This window comes from Mercenaria mercenaria, chromosome 11, assembly GCF_021730395.1.
Source record: "Mercenaria mercenaria strain notata chromosome 11, MADL_Memer_1, whole genome shotgun sequence".
Lineage (NCBI taxonomy): Eukaryota > Metazoa > Mollusca > Bivalvia > Venerida > Veneridae > Mercenaria > Mercenaria mercenaria.
The window spans coordinates 297,667-323,332 of record NC_069371.1 but is presented as its reverse complement, the minus strand read 5'-3'; the positions used below and the strand labels follow the sequence as shown (position 1 = coordinate 323,332).

General features: G+C 33.6%; 3 protein-coding genes across 4 annotated transcripts in view; all 3 read right to left on the bottom strand.

Moving 5' to 3' along the window:
- The window catches only part of LOC128546964 (uncharacterized), a 39,380-nt gene extending 16,400 nt beyond the window's left edge, over nucleotides 1–22,980 (bottom strand). Inside the window, exons 1-4 of one of the 2 annotated variants that reach the window (XM_053518396.1) lie at nucleotides 22,883–22,980; nucleotides 22,550–22,709; nucleotides 22,051–22,281; nucleotides 21,627–21,725 (exon numbers count right to left, since the gene is read on the bottom strand). In XM_053518396.1, the coding sequence (XP_053374371.1) occupies nucleotides 21,627–21,725; nucleotides 22,051–22,102 (151 nt within the window). In that variant the 5' untranslated portion in view covers nucleotides 22,103–22,281; nucleotides 22,550–22,709; nucleotides 22,883–22,980. The remainder of the gene's footprint in view (nucleotides 1–21,626; nucleotides 21,726–22,050; nucleotides 22,282–22,549; nucleotides 22,710–22,882) is intronic. The other variant, XM_053518395.1, reaches the window with a different exon arrangement.
- LOC123531831 (uncharacterized) lies at nucleotides 434–20,392 on the bottom strand. Its single transcript, XM_053518393.1, has 12 exons — nucleotides 19,900–20,392; nucleotides 16,987–17,257; nucleotides 15,775–16,067; nucleotides 15,423–15,558; nucleotides 12,442–12,504; nucleotides 10,502–10,561; nucleotides 9,973–10,085; nucleotides 7,068–7,133; nucleotides 6,688–6,750; nucleotides 6,329–6,394; nucleotides 5,447–5,524; nucleotides 434–3,350 (listed from the first exon to the last, which is right to left on the bottom strand). The coding sequence occupies exons 2-12, from the start codon at nucleotides 17,144–17,146 to the stop codon at nucleotides 3,045–3,047; spliced, it is 1,404 nt and encodes a 467-aa protein (XP_053374368.1). The 5' UTR covers nucleotides 17,147–17,257; nucleotides 19,900–20,392; the 3' UTR covers nucleotides 434–3,044.
- A 1,655-nt stretch (nucleotides 22,981–24,635) lies between the features above and the next one.
- On the bottom strand, nucleotides 24,636–25,577 carry LOC128546963 (uncharacterized). The gene has a single exon (XM_053518394.1). It carries the CDS (start codon nucleotides 25,435–25,437, stop codon nucleotides 24,784–24,786), a length of 654 nt encoding a protein of 217 aa, XP_053374369.1. The 5' UTR covers nucleotides 25,438–25,577; the 3' UTR covers nucleotides 24,636–24,783.
- Nucleotides 25,578–25,666: the final 89 nt, after the last annotated feature.

Below are 25,666 nucleotides of genomic sequence, written 5' to 3'. Positions count from 1 at the left end.
TTCTTCAAATAGTCGAGCTAAAAATTGCCTTTCCGACCAAAACATATCCCTGAAAACATACATTGCAGGTAACAGTAAACTGAAATGCTGTTCCCTTTTACATGAACTGTAGTTTCATATATATATATATATATATATATATATATATATATATGAAAGTTTCATATCATTGGCTAGTCCCACATCGGAGGCCAATTTCCATAACGATGGCCGAATTGAAAACATAACTAAGGCCGATTTTTAAATTCCACAACGGTGGCCGATTTATATACCAACGTCTCCAGAATGGGATTTTTACTGTGTAACACTTTAAAGATGAAATAAACACATTCAAAAGTTTTTTTTTGTGAGTTTATTATCTCTCGATATTAAAAGATAACATTACTAAATTTTTCTTATATTACTTAAAACTTTCGTATATAGGTGCATAATTTCAAGAATGATAACTTGTACTAAACAAAATATCCTAAAAGCAAACAATCACGCAAGTTTAACAATCACGGTTATCTATAAAAAACTGAATCGAGACCCACTTTTAAAAGGGGAGTAAACAGGTGAAGAAGTGAGTACGAACATATCTTTATTTACGTATCATTCTTGCATACATGTACTTCATACAATTACATTATAATACAAACATAAAATCATATGCAAGACCATTCTTTTAAAGAATTATTGGAGATTGAATTAATTTCTATAAATATCATAAAATTTCTATCATATACTATTATTGTATTAAGAAATGTTAAAAAAAAGAACAATATGATGTGTAAAAACTGAGAAACTGGGCTTTTAATGGCCGAAAAACTGACATAAAAGTGGACAATTACATTAACAAAACTGGTGGATAGAAATACGTTAAGAAAGACAATTACCTAATATTCTCTATTTATCACCATATTTATTTCTTGGAATTGACGATTTTTATTCATTAGCATGCAAAATATCACCTAGACATATCTTAAAAATGTACGGATGTAGGGAAATATATCTGCTTAGAAACGGCAACAACGTCTGAAATCTGATGAATAAAATTTTCAAAATCGATAACATGCATATGAGGCAAATTACTGAAAGTTAAAACGTAATAACTAGAAAGATCATGTGTTCAAACATACCACTACACACTGTCAACCAGCTAAATAAATGCAATATTTTGCATTCAAATATGGCTAACAATGCTTTAATCATCACAACGATGTTATGTTGACATCACGCCAACGTGATATTTAGTACGCATCAAGAAATAGTCCTTTCAAATTTCACGAATTTTACTAAATAACATGTTTTAGACGAAATGTCACATTGCACAAATGTTTTGATTAATTTATACACTTACTAAAATGTTTTGATTAATTTATACACATACTAAATTAGTTATTCGCATTGCTGAATAATTCGCAATAATTTTCGCTCGAACTGAATTCTGCCGCAAGACGTATTACCGTTTCCGGTCCTGGCGTGTTTTAACAAATACCTTCTACTGGCGCCATGCTTGCGTGAAGAAACATTGTCATTTTTTAATATAAATTTTACAATATGAGAATCAAAATAATTTATAACAAAACAGTGCTTTGTCACTGTACACCCGGGAAATTATTACGCCCGACGTTAACCGCTCATCGTGTATTAGTAGAGATAAAGCACTATTTTTCTATAAATTATTTCTTAATTCTAATAAGATTGTCTCTGTTAAAACATACGTACGCCAGAATGACGTTACGTTAACGTGCGATCACGTCAGTGTTTTTGTTGCGACTAAAAATGAACGCTTCTATATTTTATCTCCTGTTAAAAATAAGGGTATATTAGAATCTAAGTAATGCATAGCAAAATCATGTTTTAACATTATTTATACACTTGGTCGGTAATACATCGTACATTTAATCTCACTCGGGCTGCGCCATCGTGAAAATTATTACGCCCGACGTAGTACCATCCATCGTGTATAAATAGTGTTAAAACACTCTTTTGCTATAAATTATTTCGAAATAACTATGTCCACTTCAGTCTTGAACAAGAGTTGTCACTATTGATGACAAATGCCCAAAAAGCACGCCAAAGAATGATACAGCTGTATGCGTAAAAAATCATACATCATTTCGTGACCTTGACCTAAGAGACCCGGTTCATAAGCGTGACAGACATTCTCAATATGGTTAATATTTGTTTAAAATTATTTTCATATCCCTTTATAAATGGCAGAGTTATGAACCAGATAAAAAAACTTTTGCTTCTCAATGTGACCTTGACCTTGTAGCTACGGGTCTGGATCTTGCGCATGACACGTCGTCTCATTATGGTAAACATTTTTGCAAAGTTATATGAAAATCCATTCATGGAGTTACAGCCCGGACAAGAACTAGAGATGCTTTTGAGAAAAGCGCATGTCTCCCACAACTTCCCCTATAGATCCATAAATTAAAAGTGCTTTGGCGTATTTGGCTTGTTATCGAACTTGGCTAAGGTCTTATGCCCAAACACATTTTGTTCAAGTTTGGTGAAGACCGGATGAGAAATGTTCGACTTAGTGAGCGGACAAGAGTAAAAAGGCGGGTTTTTCGGTAATTCAAGGACCGTAACTCCAAAATGCCTGAACCTATTTGACTAGTTATCACACCCGACCGAGGTCTCATAGTCAAAGACATTTTGTTCAAGTTTAGTGAAGATCGAATGAGAAATGTGCGACTTAGAATGTGGACAAGAGTAAAATGGCTGATTTTTCAGTAATTCAAGGGTCGTAACTCCAAAATGCTAGGACCGATTTGGCTAGTTATCGAACTTGGCCGAGGTCTTATGGTCAAACAAGTTTTAAGTTTGGTGAAAATCGGATGAGAAATGTTTGACTTAGAGCGTGTACAAGCTTTGTGACACACACACACAGGCACACGGACTGGAGTAAATCAATATGTCTCCCACACCACTATGTTGTGGGAGACATAATTAACCGGACGCACGCACGCACGGAAGGACAGTGCGATTTTAATATGCCCACCTTTGGGGGCATAAAAATATATTTATTTATTGACAATGTTATGTACAAATCAGGCTTGTTTGATTTGAAACCTGTTGAGTGTGTGCTCTGTTCCATTCCTGTCATCATAAATTCTGTAAAGCCTACCTGTGTCAGTGTATTTGACACCAACACATTTTCCAGGACGATAAAATCCAGTATTGAAACAACTTGTCCCGGCACTGAGGGCAGGATTCAATCGGTAATACACACTTTCCCCTGCATTCGGGCAATACATGTCGTCATGTAGCAGGTTTTCATTAAACTGTTCCAGAGGAAACATTTTTCTATGTAGCTCCTTCCTGTCAACGCGACTGTTATTAGATCTTTTCCTCTCCTGCAATTATTTTATGAAAGGAATAAGTACAAAACACGCTAGTCTATATTAATAAAGTCACTAGATATCACGAAAACGTAGATCATACCACAGGTGTTTGGCCTCCATGCACTTTTTATTCGGATGCTAACTTGGTATTAACAATATATTTACAGACTTAAAAGAGATATAATAGCTAACATATGGACAAGACCCGTAGACCTAACAGGAGACTTATGTGTTAACTCTGATATGCCATTCGTCGATTATTTGTCCCACGTTATAACAAAATGTTCTATTAGTGCTGTACGACGAGAAATCTTTTTCACTGAATTAGAAACAGTTTTACAAACAATTACATTACAAGTATAAAATTGCTTAATGAAAAAATGTTTACAGTAAAATTGTTGAGAGGCATGTCTGAAAACGAGATAGAGTATTCGCATTACGGACATATCGATTTATTGCGGCTCTCATATGATTACATTATAGACTGTTTGCTTTTAATATCAGATAATTAGAATACTGAACGAGTGTAAAAAAGACAGTAAAAATGACAAGGAAGAGCAGTAGAACACATAACTAGCTTCTTGATATTTATTCTCAAATGATATAGTATTATACATTAAGGCATTCCTGTTGATATGTCATCATGATTGTATATATTACCTTTGTACTTTGATAAATTATGTTTGTAATATGCAACTGGCAATCTCCCGAGTGGAGGAAATAAAGAATCAGAATCAGAATCAGAACATGTAATTGTTGCTTATTTCCTGTTCAAAAAAGTTTCTTTCCCTGTTAAATCACGAGTCTGACGAGAATGACGCCACGTTAACATGGCGACTAAGAAAGAGCACTACAATCATTTTCTACTGTTTTAGATTAAAGGCATCAAAATAATCATTCAACACTATATTTTAACACTATTATACAGCAGTAATACGTCGTTCAAATAAGTTCTCTATTGAGTGGTGGAACCAATGCTCTCGGTATTCCTATGCTCGCGGCATCTCGATAAATACGCTCTCTGCAGAAGCACAGATTAAAATGTCTTACCATGCAATGTCCATCACCGACCATTGGTGATATGCCTTTACAACAAAAGTAGTGATAGCCGCGCGTGCGGCTCACGTGACATATACCGCAGCCGATACATTTTACGCAATATATTTTCGTCGCACAGACAAATTTATACGCCAAAAATTAACCAGTTAAAGTCAGTGTGTTTTAAATCATGCATTGCATTCAGATATGAAATACATCTAAGAGCAAGATTTGATGAATGTGACGCTTGGCTACAATACGAGTGCCTGTTGAAAAGATCGATGTTGAAGAGTAATTTTCCTATACACCAGATAAGCTTGGGAAACAATAGTGAGTTAATCAATGACGTTGTTTGAATCATCAATACTTGAACATTCTGTTTACATATGACATTAGTTTACGTTTCTTAAGCTTTGTTCTAATGGTGACTCAATTTCTGAAAGAGAAATATACACATAGAGGCACATATTACGTTTTATCCTCATTTCTTTTGTTTATCACATAATAAATGTTTAATGTTCTTATTATTTTTTCCACATATGCCGTGTCGATAGCTCACAAGACGACTACGTCACGATGAAGCACATCAACAACATGTTTCGATAAATGCAGGATAACTTTATGTTTTTGCATAGGAAAATCGAATTAGCAAATTTTTCTTGCTTCTTAAATAGATTATGATATGTACAAACCATCTCTAGCTTAGGTTCCACCACCCTAGGGCGACGTATGACGGTCTCCGTAAACAAAGTGTTGAAACACTCTTTTGCTTTAAATTATTTCAGAACTAAAAGCTCATAAATTTTCCTTTAATAACCTTTCAAAATTATTTCCTCAACTGGTTATTGATGATAAAATATCATCTATTCTTTCTTTTATTCTAATTCAGTTTTAATAGTACACGTGAAACACTGTCCATTTCTTTGATAACGTCACTTTTATTGCAGTGAAACGAAATGATCAATTTTCAATAATAGTTGCCCTCTACATTTGACTATCCTTAGTGAAACACTGGCAAGGGAAAACCTAATTAGGTTATTACGATCAAAGAAGCTTGTATTTATACTCACTGATTCATTTCCAGCGTTTTCTTCATTTTCCACAGATTTGCGCTTCCTCCATTTTTCAATGTATTCATTAACTGTTAGCTGTTTAACAAGAAAAATAACAAAAAATGTAAACATGAATTTTATAAAGCCAACATTAAACAGTTTAGAAACACAGTTATGATTTACGGGTAGTTAAAACGTAAGACATTATGGTGATCTTTGCTTTAAGTCTAATAGACCATGATCCTGTTTGCGCCGCCGACCAGACAGAAAATAAACGAACTGAAATTAAGTGTTACATTTTATCTTGCTTTTTGTATTGTACATTTGTTGTTTTTGCTGTGTTTGTACACCGAGAAGTCTTAAACATTTGTCGCACAAATTTCCTTTACTAGAAAAGCATTATAGCCCTTCAATGTATTCCTACTAAAGGCGGATATGTTGAAAATGATGATAATTGCTTTTAGTCTCTAAAACGTGTATGCCATTTGTAACACATTTTAAGTTCCATTTCATATGCGGCTATTGTCTGATACTTGAAAAATCATACTGTTCGAAACACTACTTCCCTTCTTAAGACGTCCATTTGAAAACAGTTTTGGTATGACAGACGTGGACTGCTATTCATAGCAGAGAGCAATTAATCGAAAAAGGACAAATTTACTTAATAATTAAAATGCATGAACATTTGTTTTTATCCATAGTAGAGTCAAACTGAAAATAACTTAAATACCGGTCGGGTTATTTGATGAACGGGTATAGTAATGTATAACTTAAAAACTTAATCTAAATTCATTATTCCTCCAGCTATGATTCGTGTAGGCTAGATTTAAACAGCGCTTTATCAAGCAGACATACTTTTTTGTAATGACGTAAAACAATACGTTAATGATGTGTCCTTACATTTAGATCTGATCCCTGTGGCGTATCCACTTCAAATTCCCTTGGCTCGACATCTTCTTTCACTCCCTAGAATATATTTTTAAATATTGCTAATTTGCTTTTTTACTTCAAATATAAATAATAGAAATACGCGTTGAACTTCGTCAAATTCAAGTTTGTTGTTGATTCTATTTGGTAATATTTATGTAATACAGAATTTAATAAAAAAAAACTGACACGTTCTATACGTCAACAATTGTGAAAAGAGTAGATAAGACTAAGAGGTTATCATACAGGGCTGGTGCACTTTAAGGCGACATTGGCAAACTATGATTATTTAGAGCTATTACCCAGAGGAAATGTTATAAAAATGCTCTTACGATAAAATTTCTTTCCTCTGGTGTTCCTGTTGCCAGTGGGATAGGCGCCTCGCTATCATATACCTTTAAAATAAAGTTTTGTAAAAATGGTTATTTAACCAATTGTACTTGTAATACTTTTAACTGTTAAAACATAATACTAATTAAAATTAAGGTGAAAACGAGACTGTTCCGAGTTACCGCGAAAACAGAACATGCATGTATAAGTTCACATGCTTATTCTTTAGATATTTGACAATGATTAAAGTCAATCGCTTATCCACGCTAATTTCAATACATTATTTAAGAAATTATTTGTAGCAAAAACGCGTTAAAATATAACATTTCACTGATTTTGTTTTCATTTTAATCAGTTTAATTTCGTATTAAAACTGTCTTACCACAATGTCTCTTTGTTCTCCTCGGGATGTTTCAGTCTGTGGTATCGGCGACTCTCTGTCATATATCTAGGAAGAAATAAAGTAATGGGAATGTGAATTTTGTTAAGGATACACACTGGCATGAATGTCTGTTACTACTCAGTTAACATTAGATGTAAACAAGCATAAACTCTAATTATACAAGTCACCGAAAAGCATAAACATTAATTTTTGTAATTTCAGTTACCAATAAACTTGACGTTAAAAAATCAAACTTCTGGGTTAACAAGCGCGCTCGACTTTTGTCAGTGCTTGTCTCCAAATTAGAACTTTGCCCGTAAGACTTTAAACAAACATTCTAAGTTAGAAAGTGGCATAACTGACAAAATTCAAATCAAAGTTATGGGAGTTGTTTCTCCAAGTGTTGACTTTGATAGTTAATAACTCTTTTAATAGCTTTGATAGTAACAGAAATATTAGACTATGACAAAATATCTAAGTAAGAAAGGGGCATCACTCCATATAAAGTCAAATTTGAGTTATGAGGATTGTTTCTCCTGATGAAGACTGATTATAATAAATAGCTATTTTAAGTTTCAAGTCAACAGCTTTGAAAGCAACAGATATATCTGTTAATTATCAAAAAAAAAAAAAATACCAAAAAAATATAAGCTAAAAAAAGGGCATAACTCAATCAAAATAAAAGCCAGAGTTATGGAGATTGTTTCTTCTGGTAAAGACTTTGATAGTAGAAAACTATTTACAAGTTACAAGGCAATAGCTTTGATAGTAAAAGAGATATTTGAATTTATCTAAAAACTTTTACCGGAAATTCTAAGTTAAAATGGGGCATAACTCCATGGATATTCAATCAGAGTTATGGGGGATTATTTTTCCTTGTGAAGACTTTGATAGTAGCAACTATTTTCAGTTTCAAGTCAATAGCTTTGATAATAACAGAGATATTGACTTAAACAAAAAAAACTTAAAAGGGGCATAAGTCTGTCAAAATTCAAATCAGAGTTATAGAGATTGTTTCTCCTGGTGCAGACTTTGATAGTAAGTTTTACAACCATTTTAAGGTTCAAGTTAATATCTTTGATAATAAGAGAGATATTTATAAAAAAAAAAACTTTGAGCAAGGCGACGCCGACAACGGGATGAGTGCAATAGCTCTACTTTTTCTTTACTTTTTCTGCTAAATCAAGTTAGGAGAAATGACAGAAACAGGCGTAATGAGTACAATATTACTTAAAATTGATTAAATATAAACAGCACGGCTAGTTTCTTAAGGAGGTAGGTTACCTTGTTACCAGGGTAAATTCAAATTAGTTGAACCGCAGCAATTTTTTGTAATTTGTGTAATATGATGTTTTAACAGCTACAATCTCAATTTCGTTTTTCTCTGGCCCTTCAAGTTCAATTTTTATCCAGGTTTAAAGAACATGACCCTCCAAAGGTATTTTATATTGAAAGAAGAAGGAAAATACGGATATTTAACACTTTTCAGTGTATTTTAGTTTCACCGATATCCGTAGAAGTCTGCATAATTGATAATTTTACTAGTATGCGCGTTAGCTTTCTAATATAAGCTTAAAATGTATATGTCGCGGGGCTCGTGTTTCCATGGTAACGCATTTTCTCTCATTTTTAAACAGCTATGTATAAAAACGGGGTTTTCGACGGCTTCAGTGGCATTCTGTTAATGACCAACATGGAATATTTGGGTTATATTATTAGCAAAATACCAAGCACTTTACATGGTACCCTATTTTTCTTAAAGTTTAAAGTAACCATGGCAACAGAGATGTTTAAAATAGCTTATATCTTGCTTTTTGTCGCAATTTCTTATAAAAAATATTGAATAAAATTATATTTCTTGTTAATGTAGCTTCAAAACATATTATTTAAAAGTTATATTTTCGTGTTATTTGTACTTATTCATACAAATTTCACAGCTTAAAATACTTGCAGCAGTACCCTTCGTCTTGCATTTTTCATGGAAAAATCGTTCAGCATCTGCTATTATTCTCATGGATGTTGTTGTAATGAAAATAAAAAGCCGAAGCTGTGTTCCTTACATAGACCAGTGCCAACGCTTTTGAATTTTACATTTAGATATATAGGTCACGGGCTTCGTTTCCATGGTAACATCAATTCAGTTCAAGAAATCACAATTTTCTACTGAAATATGAACAATTTTAGAGCTTAGTTTTAGTATATAACTAACAAATTATCAATGAAAACTGAAAAATAGGTATTACAAATCAAACTGCAAGTTTTTTATTTGAAAATGGTCGTAACAAGTAACCTTTCATCCAACTATATTCCAAATAACATCGGTTACCATCATCCATTTTCTTACATTCCGCATAACATTTCAATATAACTACATAAAAGAAGCAAAATATTGATTGTTATTCAGAGCAAAAGACTCATAAAAATGTTTCAGCAAATAATAGCTGTTTGAAAATAGTTCAAATAAAGAAAATGCACAGAATTACGTACTTTCAAAATAAAAGCTATTAATTTTGCGCGGTAACTGACACGTAACGTCATGACGTCAATGACGTCATTTTAAGGCAACATTGTTTTGAAGCGTTTCTGCGGCAATTTATTCATTATTTCTGCATTATTAAACCATAAAGCATCAGATCGGAGACAGGTTCATGATTTATTTTCAGAAGAATGAATATACAAACACATTTAGTTTGTCGTAAACGTCGTCGTAAATCGTCACGTTAGCTTCCGGTTGGACATGCGCACATACAAATATGAAGGTAACCTACCTCCTTAAGCTATTTTAACCCATGTTTTATGGATGGTAAAACAAGGCCAAACTATAATATGAGGATAAAAAAATGTTACTGAAATTTTTGTTTCTTTGTATTGTTACAACAATAAAACAATAATTTATATATTTTACCTGCTTTACTGTTTTTTCTGAGCAATTTGCGTTAGGTGTTAGATGCACAGGTGTTAGTGCTGGCATTGAAATTGGTGTCCAGTTGTATTTAATACCGTCTGACCTTTGACTTCCTAAAGAAAAGGATTTCTTTACAATGCCTATAACACTCATTAAATCCATAACATGTAAAAGAGGTAAGCGGCGGAGATAATAAAATATGCTGTTGCGTAAGTTTAAGAATTGAAATAATATATAAAATCAGCTTATACATATATATGATGTAATGTACTTTTCGATCACTATTTGCAACTAAAGGGTGACATAAAAAGCTGGTTTCTGTTGCAAACTTGTTCGTACGCATGTAAAAAATGCTCGGACAGAAATTGGTTAATATGTTCAATTTAATGTTTAATCATTTGGAGTGAAACGATTTACGGTTTGGAATGGAATAATGCCATTGCATCATTTTGGTATTACAGAATTGAATGTAGTTCTTTAACACAGGTAGTTTTGTATTCAACTTTGACAGTAACATAGATTTAAATACCAGTTATGTTCTGTTCAGTCACCGGATGCATACTAATTTCGCTCTCGACAAAAACTGTGTCTGAAAAATTAAGCAAAAATTACGTTTTAAATGCCAAACTAAAACATTACAGAAGCATTATTTTTTCATTTAAACTGTTTCAATTTCCACTTTGGTAGCACCTATAAACTATTCTCTCAAACTACGGGGGACTCCACGTCGTCATAATTACATGCAGATGGTATATTGTGTGGTATAGCAAGAAAGTGTTATACCGGTAATGAAACTATGCAATTTAGGTGCGATTTCTGCATCCTCCGGTCATAATGGAAACTGTCTGATCACTCGATGTCCGGCGTCTGTCTGTCGTCTGTCCGTCAACATTTAGCTTGTGTATGCGATAGAGGCTGTATTTTTCAACTGATCTTCATGAAATTTGGTCAGAATGATTACCTTGATGAAATCTAGGCCGAGTTTGAAAATGGGTCATCTCGGGTCAAAAACTAGGTCACAAGGTCAAATCAAAGAAAAACCTTGTGTATGCGATAGAGGCTGTATTTTTCAATTGATCTTCATGAATATTGCTCAGAATGATTGCCTTAATAAAATCTAGGCCGAGTTCGAAAATGGGTCATCTCGGGTCAAAAACTAGGTCACTAGGTCAAATCAAAGAAAAACCTTGTGTATGCGATAGAGGCTGTATTTTTCAATTGATCTTCATGAATATTGCTCAGAATGATAATCCTGATAAAATCTAGTTCGAGTTTGAAAATGGGTTATCTCGGGTCAAAAACTAGGTCACTAGGTCAAATCAAAGAAAAACCTTGTGTATGCGATAGAGCCTGGATTTTTCAATTGATCTTCATGAATTTTGGTCAGAATGACTACCTTGATGAAATCTAGACTGAATTCGAAAATGGGTCATCTGGAATCAAAAACTAGGTCACTACGTCAAATCAAAGAAAAACCTTGTGTATGCGATAGAGGCTGTATTTTTCAATTAATCTTCATGAATTTTGGTCAGAATGATTACCTTGATGAAATTTAGACCAAGTTCGAAAATGGGTTATCTGGGGTCAAAAACTAGGTCACTAGGTCAAATCAAAGAAAAACCTTGTGTATGCAATAGAGGCTGTATTTTTCAACTGATCTTCATGAAATTTAGCCAGAATGATTACCTTGATAAAATCTAGGGCGAGTTCGAAAATGGGTCATCTGGGGTCAAAAACTAGGTCACTAGGTCAAATCGAAGAAAAACATTGTGTATGCAATAGAGGATGTATTTTTCAATTGATCTTCATGAAATTTGGTCAGAGTGATTGCCTTGATGAAATCTAGGTCGAGTTTGAAAATGGGTTATCTGAGATCAAAAACTAGGTCACTAGTTCAAATTAAAGAAAAATCTTGTGTATGCGATAGAAACTGATTTTTTCAATTGATTTTCATGAAATTTGGTCAGGATGATTGCCTTAATGAAATCTAGGTCGAATTTGAATATGGGTCATCTGAGGTCAAAAACTAGGTCACTTGGTCAAATCAAAGAAAAAACTTGTGTATGTGATAGAGGCTGTATTTTTCAATTGATCTTCATGAATTTTGGTCAGAATGATTGCCTTGATAAAATCTAGGTCGAGTTTGAACATGGGTCATCTAGGGTCAAAAACTAGGTTATATCTAAGAAAATGCTTGTTTTATCGCAAGATACCAACCTTTTGGTCCAATCTTAATGAAAATTGGTCAGAATATTTGTTTCCATGAAATCACTAGGTCAAACATGTTTTACACTGTTATGGTGTGTTTCTTAGGTGAGCGACCTAGGGCCATCTTGGCCCTCTTGTTTAAATTTTGTTATCGGTGATTTATTATGTTCATTTGACAATTCATTATTGTCAGACATTTTCATAAAACATTACGCTTCAGTTAGGGTTTGAAGATAAAACGTTTAAGTAAACTGTACTTACACCTAATTTCTTCTTCGCTGTTAGTACCGGCCTCCGCCACCTCTCCATATGCTTCTTCCATATCTGCAAATGAGAGTAGCTGGTAACATTTGAGAAACAAATCTCCTCTGGTAGACATTATTAATGGGCAGAAGTGATGATAATAAATGTTTAATTTATACACATCTCAGCGGGCATTGAAATTGTAAATATTTTTTGCCCAGTAATTCAAAACTTTACATTTCGATGTATTGCTTTAAATACACATAAGAAAAGAAAAGAATCTAAGTTTTGTACAAATTTGTTACATTATCTCGCATCATGCGATTACATAGCGGATATTACATGTGTGTCTTCTTCATATCGAATATAAATTAAACTAGTTAAATAAAATGATAAAATGCGAGGCTCTGCCGAGCATTTTATCAATTTTATTTAACTAGTTTATCAATGTGGAAAGTCACAAATACAATATTCTTTTTATCACATGTTAGCTTTTCCTGCCGAAACATAAACAAAATCTGCTTCCTTTCACTATATAAATAAGTCAAATTGACCAACGTGCCCGATACTGTAAATAACGTCGACGTCAACGCTTTATTACACTAGCGTATTGTTGTTATGTAATGGCTTTATTACAATGCCGTGCCGTCAAGCATGTGATAAAACTAAATACAACACACATTTCTTTATGAAACATTTTCTAGCATAAAACTGCTGAATTAACAGGAGAGAAAATGTGTGTTAAAAGAGAGATTCTCGCGCTCACGTGCTGTTATAACACCTATAGCACAGCGTAAACGTATTACGGATAATTCAATTAATAATGACGTCAACGTGAAACAACAACTCTGTGACAGGAAAGGCCGTACCGGCGACAGTAACCATCAAAACAAATCAACACCCTTTACAATATTTACAAATTTATTTACATAAGATGATTATTAACAATGAATAGATATGAAAAGAAAAAAAAACTGATTATAAGAAAGGAAAAAAAAAAAGTTCAGTATCTCTAGATACAAAAGTTCTTATACTTCCATTCTAATCTGACGTGACACAGGTCTTTAATGTAATTGTGAACTTTAAGTAGCACAAACAAAACAGCTTCTAAATTCGAAATACAGTCCCTTTAAACCGTGAATACGTTGATTCCGTGTTGGCTCCCTATGGTGGTAGGTGATTGCATCCCTGAGCTGACTTCAGAGGATAACAAAAATCATCGTCTTTGCGGTTTACGACACAACCATGGGACGAAAGCTCTGCGCTGGGAATATCACATCCAGGCGAGTGAAGACAAGTGAACCTCGGGCATTGTACTTCCGGGTTATGACATCACCAGGAAAAATCGTCTGGCGGAAGAAGCTAAAATATATAACATATGGTAAGCACCATAGCAAAACAAAAAATCAGGGCATAAAACTGCTCCTTTGGGTACACCATACCTCCGTAGGCTCCCATAAATAATACGTGCTACTTATACAAAATATATGTGCTACTAAGTTCAAACGTCACATGATTAAAATACGTCACTTATTTCTTCCATTATTAACAAAATTAATTACTTACTTAAAAGACTAAAGTTAAAGTATGAAAAAGATATGAAAAGTATATGATGAAACATTATAGATACGGATATGATAAACTGCAGCTATTATTTACAACTACAAATTAACAAAATTCAATATAAATCAAACGTTATATGATAGTTGGCATCCATATAATATCTAATGCCATATACTAAAACGGACATTGTATGTGTATGCAATAGACTGTCACACAATTTCATATTACAATAAAATATACATGGTACTAGACTTGCCATATAGATTTATACATAACAATACAATGCAGTAATGGCGTTCCATAATAACGAAATGTTTGACATAAGTTTTTGAAACAAAGTACTTTATAAATATCATGTTACAAATTTCAGTACAAATTTTACATCTTATATAAATGAAACATTTTAGATTCCTCTTTCGAAATAATTTACAAAAGTCTGAAAAATTTAATAAATCATCCTGACATACCGAAACTAGCTAAAATCATATGCCGAAAAGTAAATGTTACAGAATTCTGTAGAATGAACAAAAATTTACCAAATAAAAATCGTAATGCAAAAATCATACAAAAATCTAACAAATAAATTTCTTACCTCGATCGAGCATAAATTTCTAGCAAGAAAATAATTCAGACATAGATTCGTCTATAAAGTCGTAAGGTGGTGTGCGCAAGGCATATCTAGTCCAGTCTATTTAAAGGATAATGTCCCGCCAAATACTAAATTTCATGGGATTCACGGCTAAGCCGTGAGCTATGACTATTGTCATTTTCACGGGATTCACGAAATAGCCGGGAAATCTAACTACTTTGGCGCGAATTTAAATTGACAATTTGAGGCCCATTATAGTGGTTTTGGGGATAAAAGCACGAATTACTGAAGTTTATAAAATATCAACTTTCTTATTACTGAACCGAATTTAATGAAATTTACATGGAAATTTATGTTATGAAATACAGAAAAATATAAGAGGTATTTCATGCGTGAAATCTGACATTTACCTCAATAACTCAAAAATTTACAAAAAGATGATGCAATACCTGCATTTATAATACAGATAAAATAAGGCCCGTATGTCAATTTGTGACAAACTCGGATATTACCGCACATTTAAACGAAATTTTATGGCGTTGAGGAATAATTTATTCATTCATCCGATTTATTTTTTTTCGCGTTTTTTGCAAGAATAGCGTTAGCGCATGTTATTTTTCCTCGGGATCCGTTAGTACCCTTCTGCAGGTGTAATACACGAAAACACATGCGTTATCCCTACATTCTTTTGATGGTTTTTCTTTAACATTTTTCATAAATGGTTATCTTCATAAATTTATTTAAAAAGATAATCTAATCTTTTGTATTTTTCTTGTTTTGTTTTTATACATAAAAAGATTAATAATTGGACTTTAAAGAGCAATGAAATATTAAATTTTGAAGTTACCAGATAAAGCCTTTGTTGCAACAAACACATTATCGACCACGTCATCATGATGAATATCCTCTGTATCGCCTTCTACGTCTAAATGCGCCGTTTTTAAGAATTCCTTCTCTTCTGCTGTGAGAGATGCATAGGGAACCTTGATGATGAAATAAAATAGAAGAATCGAGTACTGTTATGAATTTCAACATCTAGTTAAACCATGTAATATAAACCATATATTCAAAAGCATGTACAAAATAATCCAAGTTTTCAATTTGATTCAATGATGTTTCTTAAATTTCAGGGTTATTCCACATGATGTTTTCATCACTGTTGAAAACATTCGAGTAAACATTAAACAAAACACAATTACCTTATCATCTACGGGTGCAGCAAAATTTGGCCTTTTAAAAAACTTTTGGTACGGTGTTGAAGGCCTAGTAGATCTGTGTATTCTGTTATTGTAACTGTAGTAAAATTCGGGTAACTGTGAAACCCAGTTCCTCTCATCGACCATCTTATGCCTGAAGTAATCAGTCATTGTTCTATTGAACCGTTCTACTCTTCCTTGAGACTGTGGATGGTAGGGTCTTCCATGCATCTGTATTGCTTCAAACTCCATCACAACATCAGCCAGATCAGAGTTTTTAAACTCTCTACCATTATCTAAACAAAATTGCTAGTATACATTTGATTTATACATTGCGAACTAGTTGTGTCAGACAGGCCGATTAAATGAACAATGTTATGAGATGATAAATGCTTTTTATATAAATGAAAATTTATGTTATCGTTACCACAGTAGCATTTTCATTGCAAAGAGCTGTAGAGTTTGTACGGACACAAATAGTTTTATTTTGCCATAAAGCCATCCTAAACAGATGCTAATCTTGAATATTTAAGAAAAAAATATTTAATTAAAAGATATTCAAAAATTAGATGTGTGTCCATATGACACAGGCGCCTCCCCATCCCCTTCCCCACACACACTGCAACATGGTTTTATGACTCATTTTAAATATTTTTAAGATGTTTGCAAAACAAACTTTTAAGAACCGTATGTGTATTTTTCACTTAGTTAGCCATAACTCTAGCCTAGCTGAGTAAAATCCTTAAAAGAACATTTCACAGGCTATAAAACAGTCCTCTAATGTTTTTTGAGTAAGTCTGGACAAGAAGTCTGGTCTTATTTAATGAAAAAAAATTAAGAAACAAAATAAGTCAGGGGTCATAACTCCTACATGACTTAATGAATCCGGACGCGAAACCCCAGGTGCACAACTACACATGCTGACCAACATTCCTGTAACCTTTGGTGACTCTAGATCAAATACTTTAAATTCCTGTAAAGTTTTGTGACTCTACGTCAAATACCTTTGGAGCTAAACGTGACACAACACTAAATTGACAATTTTACAAAGTCAGGGGCCATAACTCCTACATGAGTTGGAAGGACGGACGGACGCACAGTCCGACGGACAAGATCTATATGCCCCCACCAATCATGGGGGTGGGGGGTGGGGGTGGGGCACAAAAATTCTTCATTTTGAAGCTCTCTATATAAATATGTTTAATGCATGTTTACCTGACTGAACTATTCGAGGAGCTCCGTACATGTATATAAAGCTGATTACGGCCTCGGCAACTTCTTTTGATGTCTTGCTCTTCAAAGCTTTGCCAAACCCAAATCTCGAGTAGCAGTCTACTATGTTTAAAACATAGTTGTAACCTCTACAGGCAGGCATCTTCTTCAAGTCAATTTGCCATCTGCTGTTTGGGTATGTCGCTGGTATAGGTCTTCTGGATCTTGTTGTCTTCGGTAAATCTGCAGCACAGTTACACTGGTGGCATTTTATCTGCAAAGAATATTTTATTTAAATGCATGAAACAGAAAAAAATGGCATTTATTCTTCAATGTACCCTTTACAGTTTTTGTATATGAATTATAAAATGACGTAAAGACTGGCATTCTGTGCTTATATTGTTTTACGCCTTTCTCTTCCGTATTTATTTCTAAATAGATGTTTTTGAATTATTATAAGTAAAAGTACTATGCTACATATAAGCAATACGTGTTATTAGAAATGCGAGTTATCAAAAGTATCAGTTTTATGTAATTCAGAAGACATTACCCAAAAATAATTATAAGTATGTATCAAATTTCATAGTATTGTAACTTTAGTAACATAACTCCAGAGCGCCCAGTATTTAATGCCAATATACATTCTGACAAGGTATGTTGAACATTGCATATAAATGCTCAAGTTAAGGTAGTTCTGCACATTTGGATCGAAAGAATTTCTACAATGTAGAATTTGACAAAACTGTGATTTTTCAAAACTTCGGAATATACTTAGAAAATTCAGCAAATAAAAAGATAGGGTCGTGTTCTTGATTTTTTGTCAGACTGATTTGAAAATATAGGATCTCGCGCAATTTCTCATAAAGGGAGTCTATGGGAAAATCACAGCTTTCGTAACTTTTTCATGAATATATTTTTTTTTCTGCACTGTAGATTTTAATGAAACTTCGCAAAGTTATGAATAAACTTTTAGCCTATATTTCAAATTGGTGAAATAAAATGTATAGGTTCGTGCGCTTATTTTTTTAGATATCTGACCATGATTAAAGTGACCCTCACATTTCAAGCTTATTTTAAGACATTATTTTGAATTATCTAACATGCTAGATGTTTTAGTATCATATTTTTTAACTTTAGAAAGATAGTAACAGTGCCATTGAAATAGATTTACTCACAGGTTGCCTTTAATTCATTAACTGATTTTCATTTCCGTACGCCGAATCTAGACTTTATTCTACATTTTCCGGATAAATGACGTTAAGCTATCACTTCCGGATTATTAAACGTACAGAACTACCACCTTAACTGCTCATCTTTTTGTATGTTATCAAAATTTTCCTTGTACTGTTTGGCTGGTTACCAAACCTGGCCGACATACTGTGCCAAAAACCGTTGTCAACGAGTGTTGTGATGATGGAATGGAAAAAGGTTGAATTTAGAGAGCGGACAAGGCTAAGCTTGTTGGTTTTTTTAGTAATTGAAGGGTCATAATCCAGGGGGAGCGGGTGGGGCGAAGCGGTGAAGAGATAAGTAGGTAACGTGTTAGACAAAAAAAAGCTTAAAACGGCGAATGCACGTTATTGTAGAGGTTTTATAGTGTACCAGTAAAATATTTCCCTTAGGGTTTTAGTGTCAGTTATTCATAGTTTAGATCCACTTATACACAACACCAAACGCAACCGATTTGTGCATGCAAATAAGTTCAGATGCGATGCGTATGTTCAACTTATCGTAAAATAAAATACACACACCGTTTCTTGAAGTTAAATAATTTATTTGATTTCGACTGACTGGTCGCAACAGGAGAGGCTCTGGTGCGGTCGTTTATAGGGGGTGATAGATGAAAATTGTGAAAACTGGTGTAAGTTACAAAATTTTTAAATCTGAAAAAAAAAGTCTAACAAATATCAAGCATACAACCCTCTCGTTCTCGTTTTCCGAATCATCTAAGTATATGCCGAAGTTTCAAAATTACCATGGTTTAATGACACATTGTAGAAAATTTTAATTCGACCGTACAGAACCAGCTTAAACTGTTTTATTTTCGCAATTATGTTTTTTTTTTTCAGTATTGAATCAATACAAAACAGATTGCAGCAAATAATCAAAACACTGATAATAAGAAAGCAGTTTCTCTAAATTCAGAATTTGTAAAAAAGATGATACTGTCTTGTGAAAAAATATAAAACAATTTGCTGATAAAATGGCGGAGAAATTTTTTCTTTGATTCCGAATTGTACGGAACCCTTTTAGAGTGCTCCTTACAACACAAACATTCAACATAAAGTGTGTCTTCAGAAGCATACAAAAATTACATTATTTTCTTCGAAACTGCATGGTTGATTAATAGTCTAAACAATAAAAAGCATGATTTTGAAACAACAGAACCACGTGATGATGAAAAACCGTAGGTGGACAGACTAATTTCAGTTTGACTCATACTTTTTTGTCATTTTTATTTTCACAATACAACTGTTTATTCATAATGAAAATAGGAAAAAACATTTCTAGAAATAGTTTTTTTTTCAAAATTCAACAATATGTTCTTTAAGTTATGAGTTTTTTCCTTTGAATAAAAGTTTACAAAAGTGAATGTGAAACCAGATTTATTGTAATAATATTTTATTACAAATATGACTATGAATGAAATAAGTTCTGATTAAATCAGTAAAAAGAATAAACCTTATTCGGTGGTCTTTATGCATAGATTCTACTTTGGTTGGAGTTAAAAAAAAAAAAAAAAAACAACGAAAAATTATGAAAAATCAGTTTAAGCAACAGTGGGTGTTTTCAAAACAAACTTTCACAAATACAAGCCTTGTGACCTGTTGTTTTTATTTGTTCATTGTTTTCAGCACAAATTTTCCTGACATTTTACTGATATTAAGGCAGAATTGTATACTTCATGATACATACCTCCGTCTTGAAAATTGTCTTAACGTGTTCCCTCTGTACCGGAAATATGTGCCTCCGCAAGCTTTCATATACGGCGTCAGGTTTCCTGTGGTCTATTTCGTGATTCTTCTGCAGCAAACTTATCAACTGCGGTTTTCTAACACATTGCCTATGGCTTTCAGTGTTGTCTTGGCTTTTTCGATAAAGTTTATTTTCATCTTTATCATAAAAATACTTCTCTAGGATTTGTTTTATTTTCCTTTCATTACAGTCTGTTAACTCTGACAGTTTCTTTGGTCCCCATTTGGGATTGCTGGATTTCTTTTCGGCTACTGTAGTAATTAGATCAAATTCAGCCCAGAACCATTCAGGGTTTGGGTCTTTTGTCACTGGTTTTCTTTTTTTTTACTGTTAGCCGAAAGGTGTCGGGAGATTGATCCTCCATCTTTGATCATGAACATCAAAGCGTGCGGCTAATTATGACGTCAAAATATCATGACGTCAGTGTGTTTGCTTACGAATGACGTCAATTTCGCAAACATTTGGACGTTGCGTACATAGTTGGCGACCATCGGGAATTTGTAAATTTCTTACAATTGACTGTTTCATGAAATTCGTTTTAGAAATATGGTTGTTTATATCCTTATATCATCAGAAAGGCAAAACAATCGCCCTGCTAGTAAATGTGATCACATTTACGTTAAATAATTAGTATAAATTTAATTCGACAGAGAATAATAGAAAACATCAGAAAAACGTCATGTAAGATGTAACAGAATTTACCAGTGCGCATTATTTAACGTCTCGGTAACTTCATCAAATTATTCTTTTTCTGCCAAATTAGAAGACTCGGTTACGTGACGTCCAATACATATTACGTCATTTCAGTCATTTGCTGTTCAAGGCTTCCTGTAACAAACCGAAGCAAAATACCTACCCAGCTAACAACGTAAGATTTTATTTCTTTCCGCGACCGGATTTGTTAAAAGTTCGGTATTTTCTTTAACTATTGTAGACTTTCTATAATGCTTTTTTTTCTACAAAAAGTACATAAATTCAACTTTTGGAATAGTACGTTTTTGTCCCATTTTGACTTTGATTTTGGCGTTTAATATAATATTATGTGTATACTTTAATCTAGTCACAATGTCAAACGTGTCAAAAATGCAAAAAAAAAAAAAAAAAAAAAAAAGAAAATTACCGTTACGTTTGAAAACTAAATAATGTATACGTGTTACAATTGTATCCGGACATTGCAATATATTTCACTGTCTGATAACTAATTTGATTTCAATTAAGATTAATTTTAAATTAAAATGAATGATTCACCGATACGTTCTTTCTCCACTATCGGAACGACATGATGTATGAAAACTGTAACCCAAACACCCCAAGTAATCCTTGTAACGCCAAAACGGTTAAATAGGTTACGCTAATGTACGCTAACAATGAGGGTAACGTCTTTACGATTATAGACTGGCCACCGTTGTGACTAACAATATAAATCGGCCGTCGTTGTGGAATCAGCCACCGTTGTGGAATTTAAAAATCGGCCTTCGTTATGTTTTCAATTCGGCCATCGTTGGGGAAATCGGCCACCGTTGTGGGACTAGCCACCGATATGAGACCTACATTTATATATATATATATATATCTTTTATCCACTCTCAATACAGTATGTGAATATTTTCTAGGAAAAAATGAAGTTGACATAAAATCTACCAAAATATTATAAAATGTGCAATTACTTGGTAAACTCCCTTTGTTGTGCTGGTTCTCCGAGTTATCTAACACAATGGTATGAAAATAACGTTTAACAACTCTGGTGTCTTCTTCAGTCCATTTCACTGAAAACCAAACAAAGAGTGTTATATGCTGTGTTATGAGAAAATGTAACTTCCTGTTTTTGGACAGAATTTGATACGTCAGCAATGAATCACAATCTACACGGATTGCAAAAATCAAGATTTCAGAAGAAACATTCTCATTTTGCAGTTATAAGGAAAACATGATACAATATCATGTGCTCTTTTAAATAAACCTAATTATGGTCACTAAACATGAAACATTACACACTTTATGTACAAATTAATAGTCACTTTCGTAAAGTTTTGCTGAATAACAGCTTCAGATTTAAAAACAAGAGGACCATGATGGCCCTGCATCACTCACCTGAATCTTGGTGACCTTGACCATAACCTTTACCTCCAGTCAGGACAAACATCCTTACTAGGGTTGAGGGTCCTAACCATACGCATTGCTCAGTGACAAGCTTTTTTTGATACTAAAGGTCACAGTGACCATGACCTTTCACTTCAAGGTCATCTATTTGTCAGTTCCAACCTCTCTATTAGTCTGTATATCCTCGGCTCAAGCACTGCCGAGTTATAAGGGCTTATTATCCTAAAATATGTTAGCAGGAATGACTGGCTGAATGTCCAAATATTGCATTTTTTGTAAAACTTCATTACAAAAATTTTCAATGTGATACAAATTTCGATAGCATTCATTTCAAGCAGTTAATAATGAAAATTATAGTTTTACTGGTCATTTGGATGCCTGCACATTATTCTCAACATCCTGCAAGAATACAGTTCTCTTCAGGAAAAGAGAAATAAGAAGGTACACTTTTTGAAAAGTAACTAAAAAACAAATAACTTTGTAACAGTACCTGATTTCAATGAATGACTCAGCATTTTTCTGTCATCAAGTATACTAATACCCTCTGGTTCCACCACTTTCTCATTGTTACAAATCTCAGTATCAGTACCATTGATGTTTTCAGTACCACTGAAATGATCTTCAGAATTCATAACGACCAAAACATATCCCTGGAAACATACATTGCAGGTAACAGTAAACTGAAATGCTGTTCCCTTTTACACGAACTGTAGTATAATATATATATATCTTTTATCCACTCTCAATACAGTATGTGAATATTTTCTAGGAAAAAATGAAGTTGACATAAAATCTACCAAAATATTATAAAATGTGCAATTACTTGGTAAACTCCCTTTGTTGTGCTGGTTCTCCGAGTTATCTAACACAATGGTTTGAAAATAACGTTTGACAACTCTGGTGTTTTCTTCAGTCCATTTCACTGAAAACCTAACAAAGAGTGTTATATGCTGTGTTATGAGAAAATGTAACTTCCTGTTTTTGGACAGAATTTGATTAGTAAGCAATGAATCACAATCCACACGGATTGCAAAAATCAAGATTTAAGAAGAAACATTTTCATTTTGCAGTTATAAGGAAAACATGATACAATATCATGTGCTCTTTTAAATAAACCTAATTATGGTCATTAAACATGAAACATTACACACTTTATGTACAAATTAATAGTCACTTTCGTAAAGTTTTGCTGAATTACAGCTTCAGATTTAAAAACAAGAGGACCATGATGGCCCTGCATCACTCACCTGAATCTTGGTGACCTTGACCATAACCTTTACCCTAATGTTAATCTACCAGTCAGGACAAACATCCTTACTAGGGTTGAGGGTCCTAACCATACGCAATGCTCAGTGACAAGCTTTTTTTGATACTAAAGGTCACAGTGACCATGACCTTTCACTTCAAGGTCATCTATTTGTCAGTTCCAACCTCTCTATTAGTTTGTATATCCTCGGCTCAAGCACTGCCGAGTTATAAGGGCTTATTACCCTTAAATAGGTTAGCAGGAATGACTGGCTGAATGTCCAAATATTGCATTTTTTGTAAAACTTCATTACAAAAATTTTCAATATGATACCAATTTCGATAGTATTCATTTCAAGCAGTTAAAAATGAAAATTATAGTTTTACTGGTCATTTGGATGCATGCACATTATTCTAAACTTCCTGCAAAAATACAGTTCTCTTCAGGAAAAGAGAAATAAGAAGATACACTTTTTGAAAAGTAACTAAAAAACAAATAACTTTGTAACAGTACCTGATTTCAATGAATGACTCAGCATTTTTCTGTCATCAAGTATACTAATACCCTCTGGTTCCACCACTTCCTCATTGTTACAAATCTCAGTATCAGTACCATTGATGTTTTCAGTACCACTGAAATTATGTTCATAATTCATACCGCATACCGTCTTTGATCCTGTAAACAACAATCAGAAATTGACTGTAACTGCTTCCTTTTAATCAGATGCAACAATGCAAATACAATTTTTCTTTATACAGGAACTGCCACTGTCATGGCACAAGTACCCCCCACAAGCCACTTTGTCACAAGGATATTGACAAAGGCGAATAACTGCATAACTAATGTCGCTAGAGTTATCATTCTTGAACACTGCACTCCGCCTAACAACCATCTATTCATGTATGAAGTTTCAAGTTGATATCTGACAGGGTTTGAAAGTTATACTCCGGACAAAAATAAACCCGACAGACGTACAAAAGACAAGCTGATTCCAGTATACCCCCCTTACAACTTTGTTGTGCGGGAGGTATAAATATGACTCACACAACAGTTTTGGCTTTCTACCTAGAGAAGAAAACAAGGTGAATATGTTTACCAAAGTTTTGAACAAATTAATCATTTCAAAATTAAAGTTAAACAATTAAGTTTGGGAGACTTAGAGAAAGCTTTGCTGTATAAAAACTGGTGACTTATTACATTCAGATTATAGAGTATCTTACTGTATCAATACATGTACAGAGCAAATAGTGCACTTACTATCATCATCAATTCCACTGAACATTTTACTCATCACCAACACCGTTCTCATTCCTTTTAGACACTGGTAGTTCTCTTTATTAATGTGTCCTTCATGACCCAAATGGTCTAAAAAAATCTGTCTGTCTTCTGGTGTCATGTGTAGACTTGCATATATGGAGGAGATCCAGTGGCGCATTTTAATAGCAGTAAGCTTTACTCCAATTTTTTGACAAACTTGGTCAACTGCATGCCAACCAGAATAATGTGAATCTTTTCCTTTTATTGCAAAGAGGAACATATTGTCTTCTCTGATCCCAAATTACTAATTTGTATTGTCCTAAAAAGAATTTTTCAGCCGGATCATTTACCCTCTCAATTTGATCGGGCGGTAACCAGGCACCTGTCTGGGCCATTTCCCACTCTCTCATGAGTAATCTAGCTGCTGCTTCTCTACGCCTGGCATTATACAGAGTAAGCCTTGCTACCACTAAACTTCTCAACCATGCATAATGTTTTAGTGTGTACTCTGACACTACGTGATTCATTTCTACTGTGATGTACTCTTTAACTTGTCGTACTGCATTGGTTGTGAGCAATTTGTCAGGCCTTCTTGCTTTTTCTAGTGAATTTTTCACACAAGTTTGTCTTGCCTGTGGATACAATTCACATGACTTGTTTTTGTATGTAAGTTTGAAGTTTTTCATTTCCTTTCTTTTCTCATCCTGTTTTGTTTCTGGATAAAATCCATGTAATGTTTTGATTGATTTTAAAATGATTGCATCAATAGTCAGTTTCTGTCCATATTTCTCCTTTCTTTTCCCATGGGTATCTTCCAGCCGTACACTTTCTTCAATAGCTTCTACTAACTGTGGCAGGTAATCTCTGTCGAACATATCTTCAACCTCTTTTTCAGAATTACAAATATTCTGAAACTTTAAAAAAGAGTTCGCTCAATTCCCTCATATCAGTCATAATTTCTTTACTGATTTCGTTTTGTTTTCCTTCCTCATGGCGTCTGAGATTAAAGTGTCGATACCCAATCCTTTTTATTGTAACATTGCTCCTGCAAAGATCTCCAACTTCACCATCTCTGAACCTATTCAATATGTCTCTGAACTCTTC

What these genes read in the sequence shown, in the direction of transcription:
- LOC128546963 (XM_053518394.1), bottom strand. Translation starts at nt 25,437, where the DNA reads ATGTTCGACAGAGATTACCTGCCACAGTTAGTAGAAGCTATTGAAGAA.
- LOC123531831 (XM_053518393.1), bottom strand. Translation starts at nt 17,146, where the DNA reads ATGCCTGCCTGTAGAGGTTACAACTATGTTTTAAACATAGTAGACTGC. An exon ending in CTGCACCCGTAGATGATAAG is followed by an intron (nt 15,559 to 15,774) that starts GTAATTGTGTTT and finishes TTCATCATCAAG; the next exon opens with GTTCCCTATGCATCTCTCAC. An exon ending in TGCAACAAAGGCTTTATCTG is followed by an intron (nt 12,505 to 15,422) that starts GTAACTTCAAAA and finishes TCTCATTTGCAG; the next exon opens with ATATGGAAGAAGCATATGGA.